Source organism: Haemorhous mexicanus, chromosome 2 (assembly GCF_027477595.1).
Source record: "Haemorhous mexicanus isolate bHaeMex1 chromosome 2, bHaeMex1.pri, whole genome shotgun sequence".
NCBI lineage: Eukaryota > Metazoa > Chordata > Aves > Passeriformes > Fringillidae > Haemorhous > Haemorhous mexicanus.
The window spans coordinates 109139604-109160049 of record NC_082342.1 but is presented as its reverse complement, the minus strand read 5'-3'; the positions used below and the strand labels follow the sequence as shown (position 1 = coordinate 109160049).

Here is a 20446-nt window from a genome sequence, read left to right as displayed (position 1 = left end):
AAAGTGCATTAACAACTTAAAAGTGAAATTCCTATGGGGTCTAGAAATTCCCATTACTTTAAATTTCCCATTTTAACAAAAACACAACCTGTGTTCAAAAGAAGCAAAGTTTAATCAATGTGTATGCTAGGTATTCAGTCTATTCTAGGAAAAATGAGAGATGACCTTCACTCCAGTAGCAACTGGCTTACACTGTCCAGCTATGCATACAAAGGCATTCTGTGTTTGCTTTGATGGCCTGCACATGCCAGGGGTTGATGTCATTGATAGACTGACATTGCTGTGTTCTCACACAAAAACTTTATTAGCATAACAGAAGATCTGAAAGTGTGCTATCCTACTTTGTAAATATCTTCCCCATCTGCTGCTGGGTGACATATGCAGATCTCCTACCCCTGCCTATTTGCTAGAACACTGCAGAACTGTATGGGAAGGGTCTGGTTGCATCTGTCTTGGGAGCAAGGCTATTGTTCGTGAGATAATTACCCTGTCCTTGTTGACTTGCAGCAATAATTGAGAACAAAATCACCTAATAAGCCAAGTTACCTAGTAATATAGCACATTATAACAACAATGATTGCATATAAACTTTGAACCCCCTTTAGTGCCAATTAATTTCAAGAGCATTAGCACCAACGGTAAACTAATACGAAGCAGTTTAACTAATTAAAGCTTACTACGTAATAGGCTTGTAGCTTCAATTATCATTTTTCATGTTAGTCATCTGAAACTGTAATGATATGTACCAGCTGGAAAACATGTGCCTAGTCCCACAGCAACAGGTAAATGGAGCAGTTTTTGAAACTATGTCATGCACTTTCCTAGGAAAAGTGCTAACTAAGCCTTATCAACAGAGACAAACAGCAGATGGCAACAAATGTGCCAAGAGACATTTCATCCTCCAGGAAGAGTTCAACACAAGGCATCAGCAAAAAAGGAGCAGAGTTGGAAGCACAACTCCCACAGATCTTACCCAGCTGCTCTCTTCTGTAGAAAAAATAATAAAGAAAAAACACCCCAAACACAAAATCAAAACCCAAACCTAGTTAGACAGTGACTGTCACCCTAACGTCAAGACTTCGTGTGTAACCCATCTACATTTCTTTCCCAGAAAATCCAGTATCAGCTGCAGGCTCAGCAAAGCATCTGAAGCCCTTTTCCCCACAAGGAGCTTCCTTCTCAGCTTCCAGTGAACAAAAATTTGCTTAAATCCTGACATTGACTCTCAAGATTGGCTTAGAGAATTCAATAAATTTTTGCTATTTTAATTCTCTATGTACAGAAGAGGACTAATTATCCAATCTTTTCTGAACTCTTGCACACTTTTGGACTCAATGAATGGAATCACAAAGTTGCTTGTCCTTTAGTGTGATGCAGTATTTCTCTTGACCAGTTCTGAGCATCCAGTGTTTCCAGGTTATTTTTGTGACTTGAAGACCCACAGCTGTCTTCTCTAGATCATTTTATTCTTGATAATTAACTTCTTGACACACTGACTGAACTAAGCACTGAGGTAAAAGTAATTTTCATGTTTTCATGTTCACAATTTAACTTCCAGACACTGCAATTATCAGAGAAGCTGCTAGCATTTTTGAACAATTAATCTCTTTTTGAACTATCCCATCAACAATTCCATATCTCACTTTGTTCCATCCCTATTCCCAAGCAAGCTCACACCAAGAAGCACATTCAATTATTGGTCTAGGAAGAAAACATGGAAAACGGGAAAGAGGAAAAGAGAAATAAAATAACAAAAAGAAAACCAACTACTTGCCATATAAGAAAATCTATCTGCAGCTCATGCTGCTTTTTTTCCTGAACGTTAAGAACAGACAACTAAATATTTAAGAACCTACACCCATTTAATTTCAAAAGCAGTTAAAAGCAAAACATGGAAAAGAGGTTTTTCATTATGAGTGTGCATATTGGCTCAGGTTTTCCCAAACTCCCTCTCTCCCAACAAGCTCAGAACCTGAGAGAGCATAAAGTCTTCCTTCCAGGGAACAAGTATAGCTGGTCTCTTTAGGATGGATAACTGTAGTCCTAAAACAACTACTGGCCACGACAAATACCAAAAATTAAAGACAAAACCCAACAACTCTGTATTATGCAAAGCATTCAAAAAGTTAGTTGGGGTTTTTTTTAAAGTTATGAAACACTCACTGAGCCATAACAAACCCACTGACAATGTCTGCTTCCAACACTGTCTGTCCAAAAGAGATTAAATGATGAAAGGAGCATCTTGTTTATACAAAACTGCAAAATACCCCTTTATGCTGAAGAGCTATATAGCAAGTCTATGGTGATGTCTATGTACAACATAAACTATTAATAAACTATTAACCACAGTTCTTCTCAGAGAGAGGAGCTGACAGACAGTCACAGAACAGACTTTCCTCAAGTTAAAATGGAAAAGGCCAGGGACAAATACTAAGTCAGAACTGATACTTGATAATTGCGATAATCTACTACCACACATGCCTGACGTGCTCTTCAAAGCAAAGAGGAGCTGCTTGGCTTAGCAGCGAGGCTATCCCCTATTATGCAGACCAGCTGAGCCAAAAGCTATGCAGTACTGTATGGAATAACAGAAGGATCATTTCTGGAATAGTCACATAAATGCCACTTCATACTGCTTTACCATCAGATCTCCTCTGGAAGATCCATCACTTTTTCCATGTTAAGAAAAAAAAAATCCAAAGGGGAGAAAAGTAAAGCAAGAGCTATGCAGGGGAAGGAAATAGCTGACTTTAAATATGCTAATAGAATAAGCATCAGACAACAAAAATTTATTCCTAGAGTGAAAACTAATAAAAAGGAAATTGGGACAGCTGCACAGTCCAAAATTGGCACTGATTTTCAGAGAAGGAATAGGATCCCTCAAACTCTTACTAAGTGGCTCAGGAATCCCTGGCAAACAATCAAACAGTTTCTTAAAAAAATTGCTGTAATTTAACACAGTATTTATAACAGAGCAAAGTGACACAAGCTTACACTCCAGGCTGAAAACTGAGACAGACAAACAAAAGCCACAGTTAATTAATCTTTCCTTGGTCACCATGTCAGACACCCATCCTTCTGAATAAAACCCAGACCTACATGAGCTGCTCATATATGAAAGATTAGAAATTTCCATAATTATTTTCCCTAAGTTAAAAATCTACCTTCAAAATATGGGATGGCAAAAGGTTAGCACACTGAAGGAGGGTGGGAGGGAAGGGAAGTTTATTTTTATTTGAATGAAATTTTAAAAAATGTGGTTATCTTCCACAGAAGCCTAAGAGCAAATCAAATAATTCCAAATGCCACTAGATCCCTATAAAACGCAACTATCTCTGGGCCACAGAAGGAACTACTTTCATTAAGAAATTATGAGAAAGTAGAAGGAAAGCATCTGCCCTGTACCCCATCAGGCCTCAATTCCAAATACTCCAAGATCAGCTGAAGAGCTAGCATGCAAATTGGGAGGAAAATTTCATGTGTGTCAGCTTTTCCTTCTTTTCCTTATTTTTTTTTTTAGAATCAGTGGGAAGTTTCTCACTGTAGGAGTATCATAGCTAATTCAATTTATACATATACATATGTTAGCATAATACACTTTTTAAAAGTGGCAGCTTTCATAATCTATCCTTGATTCAGCAAGACATTTTTATTCCAGGATGAAGTGTTTCAGTTCCCCAAATTCAGCCCAATCTTGTTACAAGTCAGAAGTATTGTTCTGTGATTTACATAAAAGCATTTCCACTGAACTAAGCAGCAACTGACAGATCGGGTAAATGGGTTCCAGATAACATTTAAATAGCTCTGCTAATTACACCACACAGAGCTAGGAACATGATCCCTTACTCAAATCCTCAGAGTAACCATCCAGAACACTGAAGAGAGGAGGAAAAAAAAAACCTAATAGTGCAAGTCATAAGACAGCATGTAAAGGAATTTAAAAAACCCCAAACATTCTGCATAAAGGACGTAATCTCAACTAATTAGATGCCATAATGATCTCCTCACAATCTGTTAGAAGAGACTAGTAGTTAATAACTTCACAGATTTCCTCCAATCCTTTCACCAGGAAGGAACAGCAGTTTCCAAGTCATTACTGCTCTGTCATCTTGGACCACTGCCAAGAATGTAGAACTTGGGACACCTGTCAATTAACCCATTTTACTGAAGGCAGGCTCGTCTTCCAAGTCTATTAAAAATTAGTGATCACGAAAAGCAGTAAAATCGAAACTCTGCAAAATTAAAATTAGTAGTGACTTCTTGAAGGACAACAGCCTTCAACAACAACAAAAAATCACCAAGAGGTGAAGCTGAAGTGTGTGTGCTGAAGTGACTATGTACACACTTTGCTAACAGATGATGTAACAGACTTCTTCCACCCCTACCATCTGCGGCACACAGTCGTACGTACAAAAATGACTGGCGACCTGATGGACAATTGTGTGCAAGAGTCAGATCTGAAGCTTTTCTCTAATCAAAGCTTTCTGCAGGGGTTCTCAGTCTAAGTACAGGCTTCTCATTGATTTTCCTTTATCCCCAGGATGAACTACTTCTAACTCGAAGTTGAAAAATATGAAGCTATGCATTGAACCAAAAAGCCCAGGTACCATACATATTAAAACATCAAGGCAGAGGTGCAATTACAATTTAAAGAAACCAAAAGATTTCTGAGCAAATACAAAAATGGTATTTACCTAAGTTCAAAGATGATATTGAGCTCTGAGGGAGATGAGGAGGAAATGGAAGAAATGAAGGCAGGTACATGAAAACCAAAACATCATCTGTCATTGACTTAAATCTGGTTTGTCCAAAAATCAAAGGGTATCACGAAGGAAGTTCTAGATTCAACAAGTAAAATTCCAACCAGGACAAAATGAACCAGGAGGCTGCATGCACTCCAGCACAGGACTAAGACATTCCTAAGCTTTTATGTCAGTCTTCCACCTACCGATTCCAAATTCCAGCACAAAGCTTGCGACGGTTTAATATTCCTGAAAAAATTAAAAATATCAAGGAAGAAAACTGAAGTTCACACTGGAAACTTTTTTTGCACTGAAATCACAGAATACAGGAAAGAAATTTTTAGTGTGCAAAGTGTGGTATTGCCTAATAAAACAGCAGTGCACACAGAACAAGTCATAAGGGCAAAGCAGCCCAAGTATAGAGCCCTTAGTTTAGAATAGCTACCCTTCTTCCTGGCAACTGCTCAGCAGTTTCACTTTCCTTGGATTAAAAAAAAAAAAAAAAAAAAAAAAAAAAAAAAAAAAAAAAAAAAAAAGTGTTTGTACTTCAATGTCTCCTCTATGCTTACCCAGTCATTTCAGGAAATATCACCCTGAATTTCATTAAAGCAGATTATTACATTGTCCTACTTTTCTGGTAACTTCCAGTAGTTCAAATATGGGAATTTCTGCTCTGTTTCATGAACTAGTCAAGGCAAATAATTTGAAAGAAAGCATTAACGCTTTTTGCTTTTATTTTGCTTTTTTTTTTTTTTAAACTACAGCTTATCAATCATCAGAATCCAAACTTTTAAAGTTTCTCTGGTCTCACATAACTACCAAGACTAGCACAAGATCAGAGAAATGACTGTCAGGTACTAAATCCTGCAATAAGATTCAAATGATGTCCCATCATTCCATATTTTTGATGAGCACTGCTTGATAAGTTCTTGCTCTTTCTAAAGGCTGCCAGTTAAAACATATGAAAACAAAGAAGGATCAACAGGAAAGGTAAAGAAAATTGGTATTTTAATTTTTTTTTTAACTATTCCAGGTGCTGAAATAGGATTTTAAGGAGCAAAGATTCTTAGTGGTTCAAATTATCAAAACAAGTATCAAATTGCAAAGCAGATATCAATATATATAATTTAATCCTTTTCTCTGAAACCTTACCTGTATTTGATAAAAGGCATAGTCTGAAGCTAAAGACAACACAACCCAAACATCTCCTGCATTATATCATGTATAACTGCTGGAAGGAAAGCCAACAGAGAGTAAGCCTAATGCTGGTGTCTTTCAATCACTGATCAAGTTCTAAAATTTGAGGGATTTATTTCATCCAGCTTTGACACTGCTCTCTTTCTACTACAAAGGGAGTCAGAACAAATTACCTTAGGCTGTATGCCTGACTTACAACCTTCCTTGCTAATGTTGAGATCAGGTATGCCCCAGCTTGTTAAACTACACCTATTTCTACAGAGTCCTTTGTTCCAACCAGAATTGTTGATGCTGCCCATCAAGACCTCCCATATCCTTACAAGGTATTGTACCTGCAGCAGTAGAGACAGTCCATCTTTCACAGATAAATAAAGGTCTTAACAAACTCTTTTATCTGTCTCATAAGTATATTTCAGTGCTGAAAATAGAATAAGCTGTTCATGCTTATCTTCTAAATTAAGCCAATGAATACAGGCACAGGCCCAGTGAAAGGACATAACATGTAAGAGACCACACCACCTAATTTATACAGCAAAACCTGCATTTGAAGTACTCAAACATTATCTTTTTAGCCCTGAAACCAAAACAGCATGGTAAGAACAAGTATCACTGCTGACATATCTTCATTCTTCCAGTTTTCTTCCCTTCAAATGATGAGTTTCATCTGTTGGATCTTGCTGACCTTGGTGATAAATCTCAATGAGAATTACAGGAACTTCTAAACTGATGGTTATAAACCAACTTTGGTTTGAAGGGCTCTCTGGACATCGTTTAACCCAGCCTCTGGCCCCAGACAGGGCTAGACCTGCCTGGTGCAAGGCCCTGCATCTCTGGGAAGAGTCTGACTTCTTCTAGACATTCCCCTTTACGTTGTTGAAGATCACAGTTAATTTCATCCTCAAAAATTTTATCCAGAGTGAAGGAACCCAGCTTTCAGCCTCTTCCTATATGTCAAAGTAGGATCATCACCATCCTGAAACCACTACCTGAAAAGAACAGACCTAGTAGGCTCACATGAGTATTTATCCAAGAGGAAAAAAAAAAAAAACAGATCACTTCCTTGTGGATGGAACTAAACACTTCTAACAGAAATTGTGGTGAAAAAAGTCAGCTATCACACAGTGGGCAAGATTCCCAGGAAATATATATATGAACATTTTTGATAATGAGATCAAGGTGTCATATCTTTGAAGGACAGTATGAATATTGATTTAAGTCTCGTGGGAGACAGACACTTCAGTTAGACTGTTTTTTTATCCTCTTAGGAATAGTGCTTGAAAATGAAAATTATTTTTAACTCCTGTTTGAAGTATCTTTTATTTCAAAAACTTTATTGCCATCTAGGTATCCAAGCCCAGGGTTTCTAGAATAAGCCAACATTCAATTTAAGATGAAGACGTGACACAAATGAGTGAAGCAACAAGATACCAAAGAACAACTTCTGCAGAAGTCTCAAAACCCCAAGTATTTTTGGACAAGCTACTAATGAACTAAGAAAATGCATACTGCAAAGACATGCAGTGCTATCAAATATACAGGCTGGAGAAAAACATTACAGCAGCAGTTAGCATTTGTCTTCTAACCTTAACAAGAGGGTTTGGAAAACAAATGTGTTTGACGACAGACCCAAGGCAGTTTACCAATGGTGGTGTGATGCTGCTCAAGCTCTCAACCGTCACGGTGAAGCACCCGTGCTCCTGTGTCTCCCTTTTAATAAGGCAACTCTACAAGAGAACCATGAAGGATCTTCTTTAATCCCCACAATACTCTAGACAGGTTTAAAGAATTTCTTTAGTAATTCTGAAGCTGAAGCATGGCAGACTTTGGAGGGTGCAGGGTTCAAGTGCATTCCCCAATATTTTACTGAACATTTGAGAGTCTTTCCTGTTACCACTGGAGAGGGTGAGACATTTCTACCTCCCCTGATCTTGAGGTGTCAGCTCTCTACCCAACACATACAGCTTCTAAAAGGGGACATACTGCTACAGCTCAGATACAGAGAATGTTCCAGAGACCTTGCTCTTCCCAGAGTACTGTGATTCTCAGTTTTACCACAGTTCTGGGTGAGGAAATCCTGTTGTTACCTGGTCAGCCAGGTTAAGATACGACACAAGGAAAAATCTGTCTTTTGGCAGGATGGAAAAAAAATACAAGATAGGAAACCATAAGAAAAAAGTCAAAAGTACTAAAGAAAGAAAACAACAACTAAAGAAAACCTCCATGTGTTATCATATTTACAGTAAGCCCACAGTTTCACAGTCAGGTATGAGCTGGAAAATGGCTGGTTATACCTGACCCCTAACATCTCGCACTGGGCCTGCCCCCACTTCCCAACCTCCTCCTTTCCACCAGCTCTCAGAGCACACAGTGAGGCACTGAGCCATTGATCCAACTGAAATCAATTTGGTTTTCCTCTGGAGTTAGTTTCCAACTCAGATCACCAGGCTGATCCAACTCACCATGGGGCCATGCAATTGCTCTAACCCATTCACAGGAATCAGCAGTCAGGAAGTGAGAGGCACCACACCTCTTGTAATAGCACAATCTTAAAATAAGCTGTTAAAAAAAAAAAAAAAAAGGTCTCTCTATTCATCTGACTTGCTGTACAATCAATCTGAATCTGATCAATCTTCCTAAACATTTCCTAGTGAATACCCATTAAATAAAACCTTTCTGTCCAGAGGGAAAAAAAAATACCAACATGTCAAACAAAATAATTTTTTTTTTTTTTCCTTCTCACTAATTGCCTCCTCAGTCAAAATATTCTGGCCATTCTTCTTAATTGAAATGTTTTGTTTCCTCTCCTTGGAGATGCTAAATCCTGTATTAGACCAGATGTCATCTCTTGCACTTAACTATCAATAATATTTCAATAAATGTAAAGATGGTCCATAATTTTTCTACTACTTGGTACCCAGTTCACAGTTCCAGAATGTATGCAGCCTCTCCTTGTCTACTCTACTTCTTTTTGGATATCAGCATGCAGAGTAACATACATAGCTTTTTCACAGGCTCACAGTTGCACACACAGTGATAAATTTAACAACAGTGGCAAATTATTTAACCCCAGCAGTTCCCATTTTTGGGGCAATGCAGCAATTTAGCACTATTTCTCCCATGATGTTGGGTTGGCCATTTTCCTATTTAAAAGCAATTAGGAACTCTTTGCCTCGCCTTTTGCCATCAAATTCCATGTCTTCCAAAACTGTTATATTGATGTTGCAATCCCTGTTTAAATATGGATGGCATGCTTAGAACAAGACGAAGAGGCTCCTTTCCCTCTTTTAGCAATTCTCTTTCTCCCACAGTACAACATGGAAGAAACTAGGAGTCTGTCAATTGCCCCATTCAAGTGACAACCCTTGCAGACTGTATAACCAATGCTTTAGAGGCAATCAAGAGAAAGCAGCTGATGATCATTTTCCCTGGATGAACAAGACTTTAGAAAAAAAAGAAATGCCTGGATTTCTTTACAGATCATAATTACAGTAGACGGCCATTAACCTGCTTACCTACCCTTAATTTTTTTTAAATGAGCTCATCTTTCTCCACTTCATTTTTCTCCTCCCTCATCCATTCTTCTCCCAGACTGCAGCAATAACATGCTTTTATTCTTTCCTTTTGACTGCCAGGGCCTTAAACTAATTATTAATTGAGAATGTATCTAAAGGATCTGAATGAGAAAGTTGGAATTAACCCAATTGCCTCTTTCCCCCTTTTATTTCGCATATTTGAACACTAGGTCTACCTGTCAGCACTGCTGAAAACAGCAAATGTGTTGTTTTCCTTTCAAAGGCAAGTCTGCTTGGGCAAAAATATGCAACAGCAAAAAACAACACGGAAAAAAAAGCAAGTACCTGGAAAAGGCCTCAGCATTGAGTGAAAGCCATTAGCAAGCAAGCTGTCTACAGTTAAATTCTCTCAACAACTTTGCTGTTCTGTAGGAGAACCCTGCAGCAAGAGGCATCCTGCATTTAGGAAACCAGACAACTGACACTTCATCAAAAGGCTTGTCCTTTAGAGAGGCTGGAACGGCATGACCCGACAGTGCCTGCTGGTGCAGGGCTGGCTGCTTGTACAGCTCCAACTCATCTTATTTCCAGTTGTTAAATTACATTAAAGGACAGCTAAAAATATATTAAATATTTTCCTATTACTTTTCCATGCGAGCAACTGCTATAGTTACAACAAGAGTAACGTCCAGGCAAAGGCTTAGTAGCATGGGGGGTGGAGGGGAAAGTCCAGGAATCCCTCTAACAAATTCCTGATCAAAGGTTTGCAAATGTAGAATATTTATTTTTTTTTTAATTTTGCTGAACTGAGGCATTTCTCACAGTCAAAATGGTCAAACAGATCTGAGCTACAGTTTTAACTCACTTCGACTGCAAATTTTTGCAGTTTTTTTCTTCCAAAACACATCAGAACTTAGCAGTCTACCTGTGACACCTAAATTCTGACAAACTCACATTGGTATGCCCCTGTTAAAGATTACCCACAAATGAAAAACAAGGAAGACCTGATCGCAAAAGCCGATAATCAAGGTTTAAACACTTTGACAAAAATGAGTGTTAATTGACAAAGGATCTCCAGGTCTCTATCGCCATCTAGCGAAGCCTGCCCGCCGTTATCACACTGTCCCCTTCAAGGCTCTCCCTGGAACACAGACCGGATAAACTCTGCTGGACCCAGCCTGCCCCTGGCCAGGGATGTAAGGCTTTGTTACATTTCTATTTCCCTCCCTGAAGGAAAATAAAAATCAAGCACTGGCCCATATCTTTCTACAGCTGACCAAAGAGAACTGAGCTTTTATGGATTACACTGTCATAGAATCACAGAATAGTTTGGGTTGGAAGGGACCCCAAGGATCATCTACTTCTATGATGTGGCTTTTTAAAATTACTTTTCCACACCATATTTAATACTTCTGCCACCAAAATGAAGTGAACATTCCAAGTTCTACTAATATAGCTCAGAAGTTGACTAATACAGTCACACAAGTTTTTATAACAGCAATGTGCAATTACAAGTATTTTTAGTCTCCATAAGCTCTCCCATGGCAGCTCCACTGCTTTTACTGCACCAGCATCTCCAAACCACAAAGAGAAGTTAAGAGTCCAGGAGAGGCATACTCAGCACTTGCATCAGGTGCTTGAATCTTCCCACAGCTTCAGTGGAAAGGTTGTCAGTCACACAGTTGAAAAGCATCCATTTACAGGACTCATCAAAACTCATTCTCAGCTACATTAAAACTTGATGCTAGGATGAGCTTTAACAACTCCAACATGAAATACATATTTCCCACTTTCAATTATTCTGCTAAGACTTACGATTGAACTGTAATTGTGTTAGTGCAAATATTAAGTTCAGTTTTCATCCCACACAATATTTTTCCCACTTAGACTTCTACAAGCCTACCTGCATTTACTCAGGTGCCCTTGACAACAGTATAAAAAAAGGCATTAATTGCAGATCAGAAAAGGCTATTTAAATTTAGACCATAAATTTTCCATAACAGTTACTTTTTAATTAACCTTTTCTCACAGAGAACCCAACCTCCAGATACTTAACATTTACTTCTTTTATATTAGAACTGAGTGGTAAGAGGAAACCTAGGAATATAAAGGCTAATATAAAAATTTAAAGTAATGATTTTCCAGATCAGATATATCAACTTAAAACAAACAAACAAAAAAACCCATTAAAACCAGAAAACTAAGGTGTCCTCGAGTCATCTTTTGTGGCAAAAACTCAAAAGGGTGCAAAGGCTTGGCAGAAGCCAGCACAGGTCCAGAACCACCAGAATTTAGGAGGTAAGAAATCTTTTCCAACCAAAGATCAAATATGTAAGAGAAACCATCTCTAATTACTCCCTAACACATTCTGTCGCACCTATTTAGGCTTCCCCCATTTCACCATCACTCTGGAACATAAAGCAGGAAGACCCGAATTTCACATGGCTGATACATTACAGACAAACCTGGACAAACTCCCTGTGCAAACATGTATTTCCCCATCTTAACAGAGGGCAAAGGCTTAAGTATCCATAGAATATCAGGTTTGTGGCAGGTGGTCCATATCACACATGAAGATCATTATCAAAAAAAACAAAGAAAAAAGTAGTAATTCGTCACTTTTAAAGGCTGCTTTGCATGCCAGCCTCATAGCAACATGAGGCTGAATCTTCCATCAACAAGCACAAGATCTTATTAAAGGTAAATTCTGAATTCACATGGCTGCATGGCACATTTGCAGTTACCAAACTGGGAAATTACTTCTGAGTTAAAGAGATGTGTAAGGTTAAACATAACTGCTTACATAAATTGGGAAGACAACAAACGTGGGGTTCTCTCTAGAGAATTGTTTAGATAGGAAGATAATTAAAAACAAAGATGTGTCACTGGAAATAAAACACCCCAATGCAATTGAGCTGGGAATTGTGATGTGGGTGTGTCCTCACATCACAGGGAGGATGAGCCTGTCAGCAGGGATGTGACCTCATCCATCTCCCTGATCAACCAGCCATCCTGACACAATTGTTCCTGGCACCTTTGCAGACTCCTGCTTGGTATTCTCTTTTATAAGGAACTAATATCAAACATCATTATGTTTTAAGACAACGAATGTCTATCAGTGGTATATTTTGGATCATTAAAGATTATTTTTCTCACAGGGACAAAACTGATGTCGTCTGTATTGAGCCACCATCCTAACCAACAGCCAGAGTAGTTAGTCAAGTGCAACTCTTACAATAAAATATGAGGCTGATGAGAAACTTTAAGGAACAAAGAGTTTCCAAAAATAAGCCCTAATACATAATCCATTGGCTCCATGATTAATTTGCCTATCACAAACTTTAGGGTTTCAGGAAGTCATATCAGGCCACAGGACAGTCTTGCTACAAGCAGGCTCATCCAAAGCTGAAGCATACCACCAAATCAAAGACCAGCCCATCAAGCAGAACTAGAAATTCATGGAAAATAATTGAATTTCATTCATTGCAAATGAAATCAGCCTTGATTTTTTTTTTTTTTTGTTGTCACCACAATCTGGCCCATTGAAACCAAATAGTTTCACAAGAAAGATGAACTTCAGAGTTCTGAAATCAAAAGCAGGGTCAAGAATAAAACCATTCTTGTATTCAATGAAAAAAAAGCAGGTGGCTTAAATTCAGCCTTTTGACATGTGTGTACAACTTGTTTAATTACTTACCTCTCTCCCTTTATGTGTCACCAAAGCAGCCAAAGGTTTGGCATAGAATCTGCTGTAGGAAAATCCCAGGCAGCCATACATGCTGTTAGCAGTGAGTTTCAAAGCTTTCTGTCTGATATCATACTGAAAAGAAACACAACCAGAAAAATGATCCAACCACAGCCATCAGGGAACAGAACTTAATGCTCACAATTACATTCACAGCTTTTTTATACAGTCTGCAGCAGAGATGGGCTACAAATGAAGCACATTACAATCACTTCTCACTACTAATCATCTCTATTCTACAAGGCTGATCAGGGCACTTAAGGGGAGAGGGGGAAAAATCAACGGAGTCCTATAAAACACACCTGTAAATAGAGGTCAGGATTTAAATCTGGCTGTTTCATTAACTGCTTAACTTGGCGTCTTCTCTCCACTAGTTTCCTGATTTCTTTAGGCAAAATTCCCATTTCCAGAGATGGGTCTGGAAGCTCTGGAATTTCTTCCTCTTCTTCGACCTGTGAAATGATCACTGCTGCTTATTATTTTATTGCATGAAGATTAGATTTTAATGCATTAAGTGAAAAGCTTGGTGGGGAAAAAAAACCCCCAAAACTCTACAGCTTGTTCCAATTCCTACAGAGCGCCCAAAGCACAGTTTAAAACAAGCATGAGAGGTTTTTTTTGCAGTGTTTAACTGTATTACTTTGCCCCTGCTGGGGGATAGGGCCTAAGTCTGTTTCACTCTTGGAGAAACACAAAGAAGGCATGGACCAGTAGCAGGAAGGTTTTTTTTATATCAGCGTGTGTGTTATATATTTATATACATACATAAATACAGATAAATAACACACACACATTCTCATTCTTAGGTATATATAGATAAATACAAAAATATAAAGAGAAGTACACACACAGCAATTCTTTCTGTGCTGAAAAATCCATCCATGTTTTATCATCATGTAAGTACTTTTGGTGTTCAGGCCTGTCAAAAGGAGCACGTGCTCTGTGGAACTGATACTTTGACTGATACAACTGACAAAAGTAGAACAAAACCCCACCCCAAGCAACTCTTGATTACAGCAAAACAACGTAGCAGAAGGGACACCTTCTTAGCATGACTGAAGAAATGGCAAAAATGGAAAGGTATTTCAAGCACAATGAAAGAGACAGAAAGGGCAATACAGACATGGTGAGGTTGGCAAGTTTAGTAAAGCAGTCTGAGGAGAACTGTGTCAAGAAATTACACCAAAGCCTGATTAAACATCATACAGCGAGAGAAATCAAAATTAGCTGCTTCAGGTTGAAGCACACTTCAGAAAGCAGGGAAAATCCAAAGACAACTTGAAGGAACTTACTGACAGAACTCCACATACTTGTCTCCTTATTTCTGCTACTGTGTTCATATTTCAGTTGCTACAGGACTAACTAATTCCAACCTGCGAGCTGATACCAGTTAAAAATAAAAGCCTCTGCTTTAACCTTTAGACCTGACCAGCTCAATGCTTCAGTTTACAACACAGCTCCACCAACAAGTGTTTCAGCACAGCTGAGGAAATGAGAATCTCCAGCCATGGATAAGCCAGAGCCAACACAGCTGCTTATAGAACAGTACATCTAACTGTACTTTCAGGAGGTTTTTCAGTTGTGTTTAACGTAGTTTGAACACCAAGAGTTTTGGTGAAGCTGGTGCCACTGCTCACACAGTCACAACATCACCCTCCCAAGTCATACACATAATTTTCCTGATGTCTAATAAGGCTTGAGCTCATAATCATATTCTTTCCTGTAGAAAGCATGAGACTTTTGCCTACCTCCATCAGGTATATCTGCATAAATATACAAATAGCAACTTAACTTCAGGAAGCCTCTGTCAAGCTAGCATGAAACTAGTAAAAGGGCTCAGAAATTGCTAGGGTGGATGTGTGGCTGAAAAGGGTCATAGAGCCTCAGTAAAAATCTTGTTTCAGGGGGATACTAAGAATAGATGGGAAAAAACTTACAAAGATTCTGTAAGAGCATTACAGAAAGGAAGGTGACAGACACAAAATATTCAAAGAAGTCTCAACCCACAAATTAACACATACATCTTTAAACAAGAATCATTTTTTATGTATGAAAGGGGACAAAAAAAAAAAAAAGGGAAAAGAACAGTTTCTTAAGGAGCTGATTCACAGAAAGCACTCTGAAGTTAAGACAGTGTAATTTAAGCCACAAGTTAAAGCACTCAAACCTCTGCCCTTTTCTGTGCTTCTGATGACAGTCGCTGCACTGTGGTGAAGCAGATGTTGAACTCCTGAATAATCGATGGGTACAAGCTGTTGAAGTCGAGAAGCAAAATAAACTTGTCATAAAAACCTAAAACAGAGTTTAAAACAAAAGTCATAATTACTCACATCTCCCAAAGGACTTCATACTACTTCACAATTAATATTTAAGTGACAGTAACACATTGTTCTACATTTCCCTCATCTAAATCCCTTCAAGCAGCTGTTGAGATGCACCACACTGCCCTTTACAGAGAGCTGTCAGAAGTGGAACGATCCAACCCCATTAACTCACCAGAGTTGAACAGATACCTTCTGTGTTACTATAGGACACGTGTACAGTTTTCCCCACACAGAGGAGAAACTGAAAAAAAACTTAGTGTCCATGAGACAATCATACATAAATATACAGTCCTAATCCCTCAAAAGAATCAATTTCACACTCAACGTTGGGAATTTTGTTTTATGTAACAAGACTCCCCTCACAACCACAACACTAAATTCCCACAGCCACAGATTCCCCACTGCAATCTCTCTGTATTAATGTAACCTACCTGTCTCTAACTTCATTGAAGAAAGAAAATTGCCACATCTTACCGACTTTGGGTTCCAAGACTAAGCCCCCAGCATATGCTGCTTTCTTTTTCCCTATCTTTGATTTATTCTGATCTTCAAAATCTTCATCTTCATCCACCTACATATGGCATTTAAAAAAGTCATTATCTAGTCTCTAAGATTTCTGTAATGTTAGAGGAGTTATTTTTGGCAAGTCAAATACAAATTTGGGAGCCAGTGCAGAATTCCTTTTAAAATATATGCAAAATATGGTGTTTTCATCATGATCCTTACTAAAGCTCTCTACATGTCAAAACAGCGTTCAAACCAACTATGACAGGAAAAAAACTGCTAACAAGAGATTACAAAGACCTTAAAGCATTGTCATCATTCAACATGGCACCAGAATGCCTTTTACAACTGGCTGTAAAAGTCCACACTATGAAAAAAATCAACTCATGACCCAGAAGTGGTATGATTGACCAACTAAAATGTTGGTTTTGCAAACAGAATGGCTGGGCTTGAATAAAACAAATAAAAACATTACTACTGACCTAAAGAATATTCTGTTATTTGTTATAATAAGAATTCTTCTCCCAGTTGTTCAATTCCATTCTGAATCATTTAGAATTCCAGTGCTACTTTGATGCAACAATACAATCAACAGAAATCACTGCTTTCAAGTTTGCTGTTGAACTTATTTAAAACTAAAAAGCAATATATAGTGAAATACAAATACTTTCAAATTTTGATTTGTTCACTAACATCTAGATATTTCTATAATTATTATTTACAATGGTATTAGACAAAGGATTTAATATCTTTAGATATTTCATCCATATAACAAATTTTTCTTGAAATACTGTTCATCAAAATAACTAAATGCAAATATTAAACAACACAGATTGTCTTCTTTACTGTTTCCCCACAAAGACAAGTACTTAGCTTATTTTAATTTTAAACTAACAGAAACAACTGAGTTCTTATAGATCTGTGCTGCAATGGAAAAGCTGTTACACTGTCCCACTCTCATCATGGATTCCACACAAAACCAATGTTTTAATTAAGCATATACTGTACCCTTAAGTAATATCTGAGTTATATTTGGGGTTCCTTGTGTTCCCACAGAACAGTAACACACAGAAGATGGAAGAATGTTTCTTCCTTTTTTTAATAAAAATTTTTAGGAAGAGAAAAACTAGACCCACCAGCTTCTGTGGAGGCTTTTTGAAAATCTGTTTGTCTGGCACAATGTAATCCTTCTCGTGAAAGGCATGAAGCAGCAGGAACTCATTACGTTCAGATCGTCCACCCATCATTGTCCTCGACTAAAGAGGGGGTGAAAAGAGAACTCAAAGCAAAGCACAGAAAACAGTGACAGCAAAACTCAAATGTGATATTTTTAAGGAAGTTTTACATTATTACTTGATTAGAACATTAAACTCTCCTCGCCACAGCAAAAAAAAATTAACAGCATCGTGCATTCTAAATTAGTGTTTAGAAATTAAACCCAGCAAATCAAATACATAAAACATGGAACTGTTTGGAGGGGACAGTGGAGAGGGGGGGAAAGTAATAAAAATGTACCATGACATTCCCAGAGATGTTTGTTATCTGAAGAGCCAGTGGCAGAACATTCAGCTCACACATGATCTGGAGAATGAACTTGGCATCTGTCCAGGTGTTTTCCAGCATGAACAGTAAGCGAGGAGAATCACTGGGGAAAGAAGGGGCATGGCCTAGCACAGTAAAATCAATCTCCCTTGTACTCTGTAGGCTTTAGACCTCTGTGCTGAATGGAACACATGGTATCTGTAGCACATGACTGATGAATTTTATAGCAATCCCTTGTAATTGAAAAACCAGCCCAAAACTCAGGCTTGCATCTCCTCTTAGTGTGCCTACACCAATGTTCCCACAAATCAATTTGCCTCATACATAATAAGCCACCACAAGTAGCTTGAAACATTATTTGATAATGTTAAGACAGTATTTAACCTTTCAAATCATAGCATGCTAAGTCAGCCTCCCCACAACAAATCAAGTAAGCAAATGTAAAATTTTATGTCAGGAAATCAGCTCTTCTGCTCTCCAGAGAAGGATTAAAACTCCCAATCAGTAACGTACCTGTACATATTTGGAATTTCCTCCGGTAGAATTGTTACCTTCTCTGTTTTCAAAATCTGATGGACCAGCTCAGACAAATGGTAACTTTTGCAACGAATTAGTTCTTTAGCAGAAATTTCTACATCACAGATCATGCGACCACAGGCAGCATTCCTTTCAGCAAACCCTCCTCGGCCCTTCATCATTTTACACAAAGAGAGAAAACCCAAATAAAATTAAATATTCAAACACTAACAAAAACATCTACCCACAACATATGTTTATAAGACTCAGTCAAGTCAGTTGGTCACTAAGTACTCGAATACTCTATTGAATATCACTAATACTCAAGGACTTATAATTATGCCCTAAAGGAATCCATGGTACCTTTCACTGTATGTAGATATTAAGAAATAGATACTTTCACTACTGGTTATATCTTAACTCCTAAACTATCACACTTTTTTTTTTCTTCTTCAATCATTAGAATAGCCCCAACAAGAACCTGGATGTGGATTTTGTCTTTCTTCCAAGGATACTTTTTGTAATAACAGCAGGATGAAAAAGCCACAGAACCACAGAGAAATACCCATCTTGGCCTCTAGGAAGGACAGGAACAGGCAAGAACACAGCCATGTTCAGCACTTCAAGCTTCAGACATTGTCCTCTGAACAAATATGTAATAAGAACTACAGAATTATTAGCCTAGCAGCTCTCTATGGGATGATTCACCCATCAATCCAAATTGCTTTTTCTCATTTTACAGTTACAGCAGACAAAGACAGTTACAGTAAAGACTATTGCAATTAATCTGTCATTACTATCATCTGGTTGAGATAAGTAAACTAAATTAGCCTAACTTGAAAATCAGTTTATCCTATTACTGTAATAAAAGTCATATAAACACTCATAATTTATGATCTGGGACCCACGAAATTCAGCATGACCAACAGTCAAAATACATCAGTGTCACATTTACAATTCCTCAGAAAAACTAATTCATTTTTAATCACATGCAATATAAAGGGACTTAAAAGACTTAAGCAATCTTATTACCCCAAGCTTTGGCATATTAGACCTCCTCAGTCGACCTATCTTGGACCAGTGAGGGACTTTGCACAAATTAATTCTTTGAAGCAGCACTTCCAGATCAAATCCATAAATATTATGACCCTTGAAGCAGAAAAAAGTAACAAAAAAGGTTACAACAAATGCAAATTGAAAGACTTACTTTCACACACACAGTATTCCTTTGCCCTTTGTGATTTTTTCCAACTAATTGATGGCATTATCTCTCTTGTAGAAAGCACTTTCTAGGAGAACGTTCATCAACACAACTCATTAGTCTTAACACTAACAATGCTGTTCAGTGGAATACCAAAATCAGCTCTGTAACTGGCTCATTGCACACACAATACAGCTTCATGCTTTGATACCAGAGATTAGGATTTAAAGCTTTCCAGGAAAATCCACAGCATTCTTCATAGAGCATATAAACTTAAACTAAGAGTAATTCCTTTCTTCTCCACCTGTAAAAGTCACGATAGTGGCATCAAAATACCGGGTTTTTTTTCTTTGATAGTACAACAGGAACAGCTGTGAAATCTGGGTAGGAACACCTTGCAAGCCATATTTACATATCAAAGCACTCCAGCAATATTTTAAACAGTGCTAAGTACATTGATGACACTGGTCTGTAGCCTCAGCTGAAAGGAAAATGCTACCATGAGGAACATAAGCCAGCCACCAGGAACTGCAGGTCCACTCCAGCAGGTACTTCTGTGCAGTGCAAGACTGTGCTGTAGAAGCAGCTCCTCAAAATGGGAGCAGCATTTCAACAGCACTAATTAAGCCAGGTGCAAATTAAACGGCACTAACACAGCTCTGCTGTTTTCAGGATAGGAGCTCTCACACCCCTGCTCTTGGCATCTTCAATTTTAAGCCACTGGCTGCAGTGCTTCTTCTGATTCCTTGCCACAGGCATCAGGAAGCTTAGGTCATAGGGCGAACACTGGATACCAGCTGTAGAGAGCTGAAAACATCAGGCACTGACTGCTCATTTCATCATATTCCCATCACTTAATTATTTTTATCTACCTACAGAAGTTAGGTAAATACATATATCTAACAAGTTGTATGTAATCAACATCAGACTTAAAACCAACTTCAAAATGTCTTCAGAATTTTATTATGTGAAAGTTAGTACTGCACATTAATTAAACATAACAAAAAAAAAAAGAGTAATTATAATAAACCCTCAGCTGCCAAAACAGTAGAAAGCATAATAATGCTTACTGCAAAACTTCTCAGATCTCATGGATTTGTATAGATGGTTATTTTGATTTACAGCATAAACACAAATTATATGAGCATCTGAATTGCAGAAGA

At 38.0% G+C, this 20446-nt stretch overlaps 1 protein-coding gene and 1 non-coding gene across 2 annotated transcripts in view; both read right to left on the bottom strand.

Annotated features, from left to right (window-relative positions):
- POLA1 (DNA polymerase alpha 1, catalytic subunit) overlaps positions 1–20446 on the bottom strand; it is a 185238-nt gene that overhangs the window by 140190 nt on the left and 24602 nt on the right. Inside the window, 8 exon segments of the mRNA XM_059839928.1 lie at positions 13149–13271; positions 13499–13648; positions 15364–15488; positions 15995–16091; positions 17161–17280; positions 17540–17669; positions 18080–18255; positions 19115–19231. Of these exon segments, the coding sequence (XP_059695911.1) occupies positions 13149–13271; positions 13499–13648; positions 15364–15488; positions 15995–16091; positions 17161–17280; positions 17540–17669; positions 18080–18255; positions 19115–19231 (1038 nt within the window).
- On the bottom strand, positions 15654–15783 carry LOC132324336 (small Cajal body-specific RNA 24). The gene has a single exon (XR_009485586.1). It is a non-coding gene; the product is annotated as a small Cajal body-specific RNA 24 (non-coding RNA).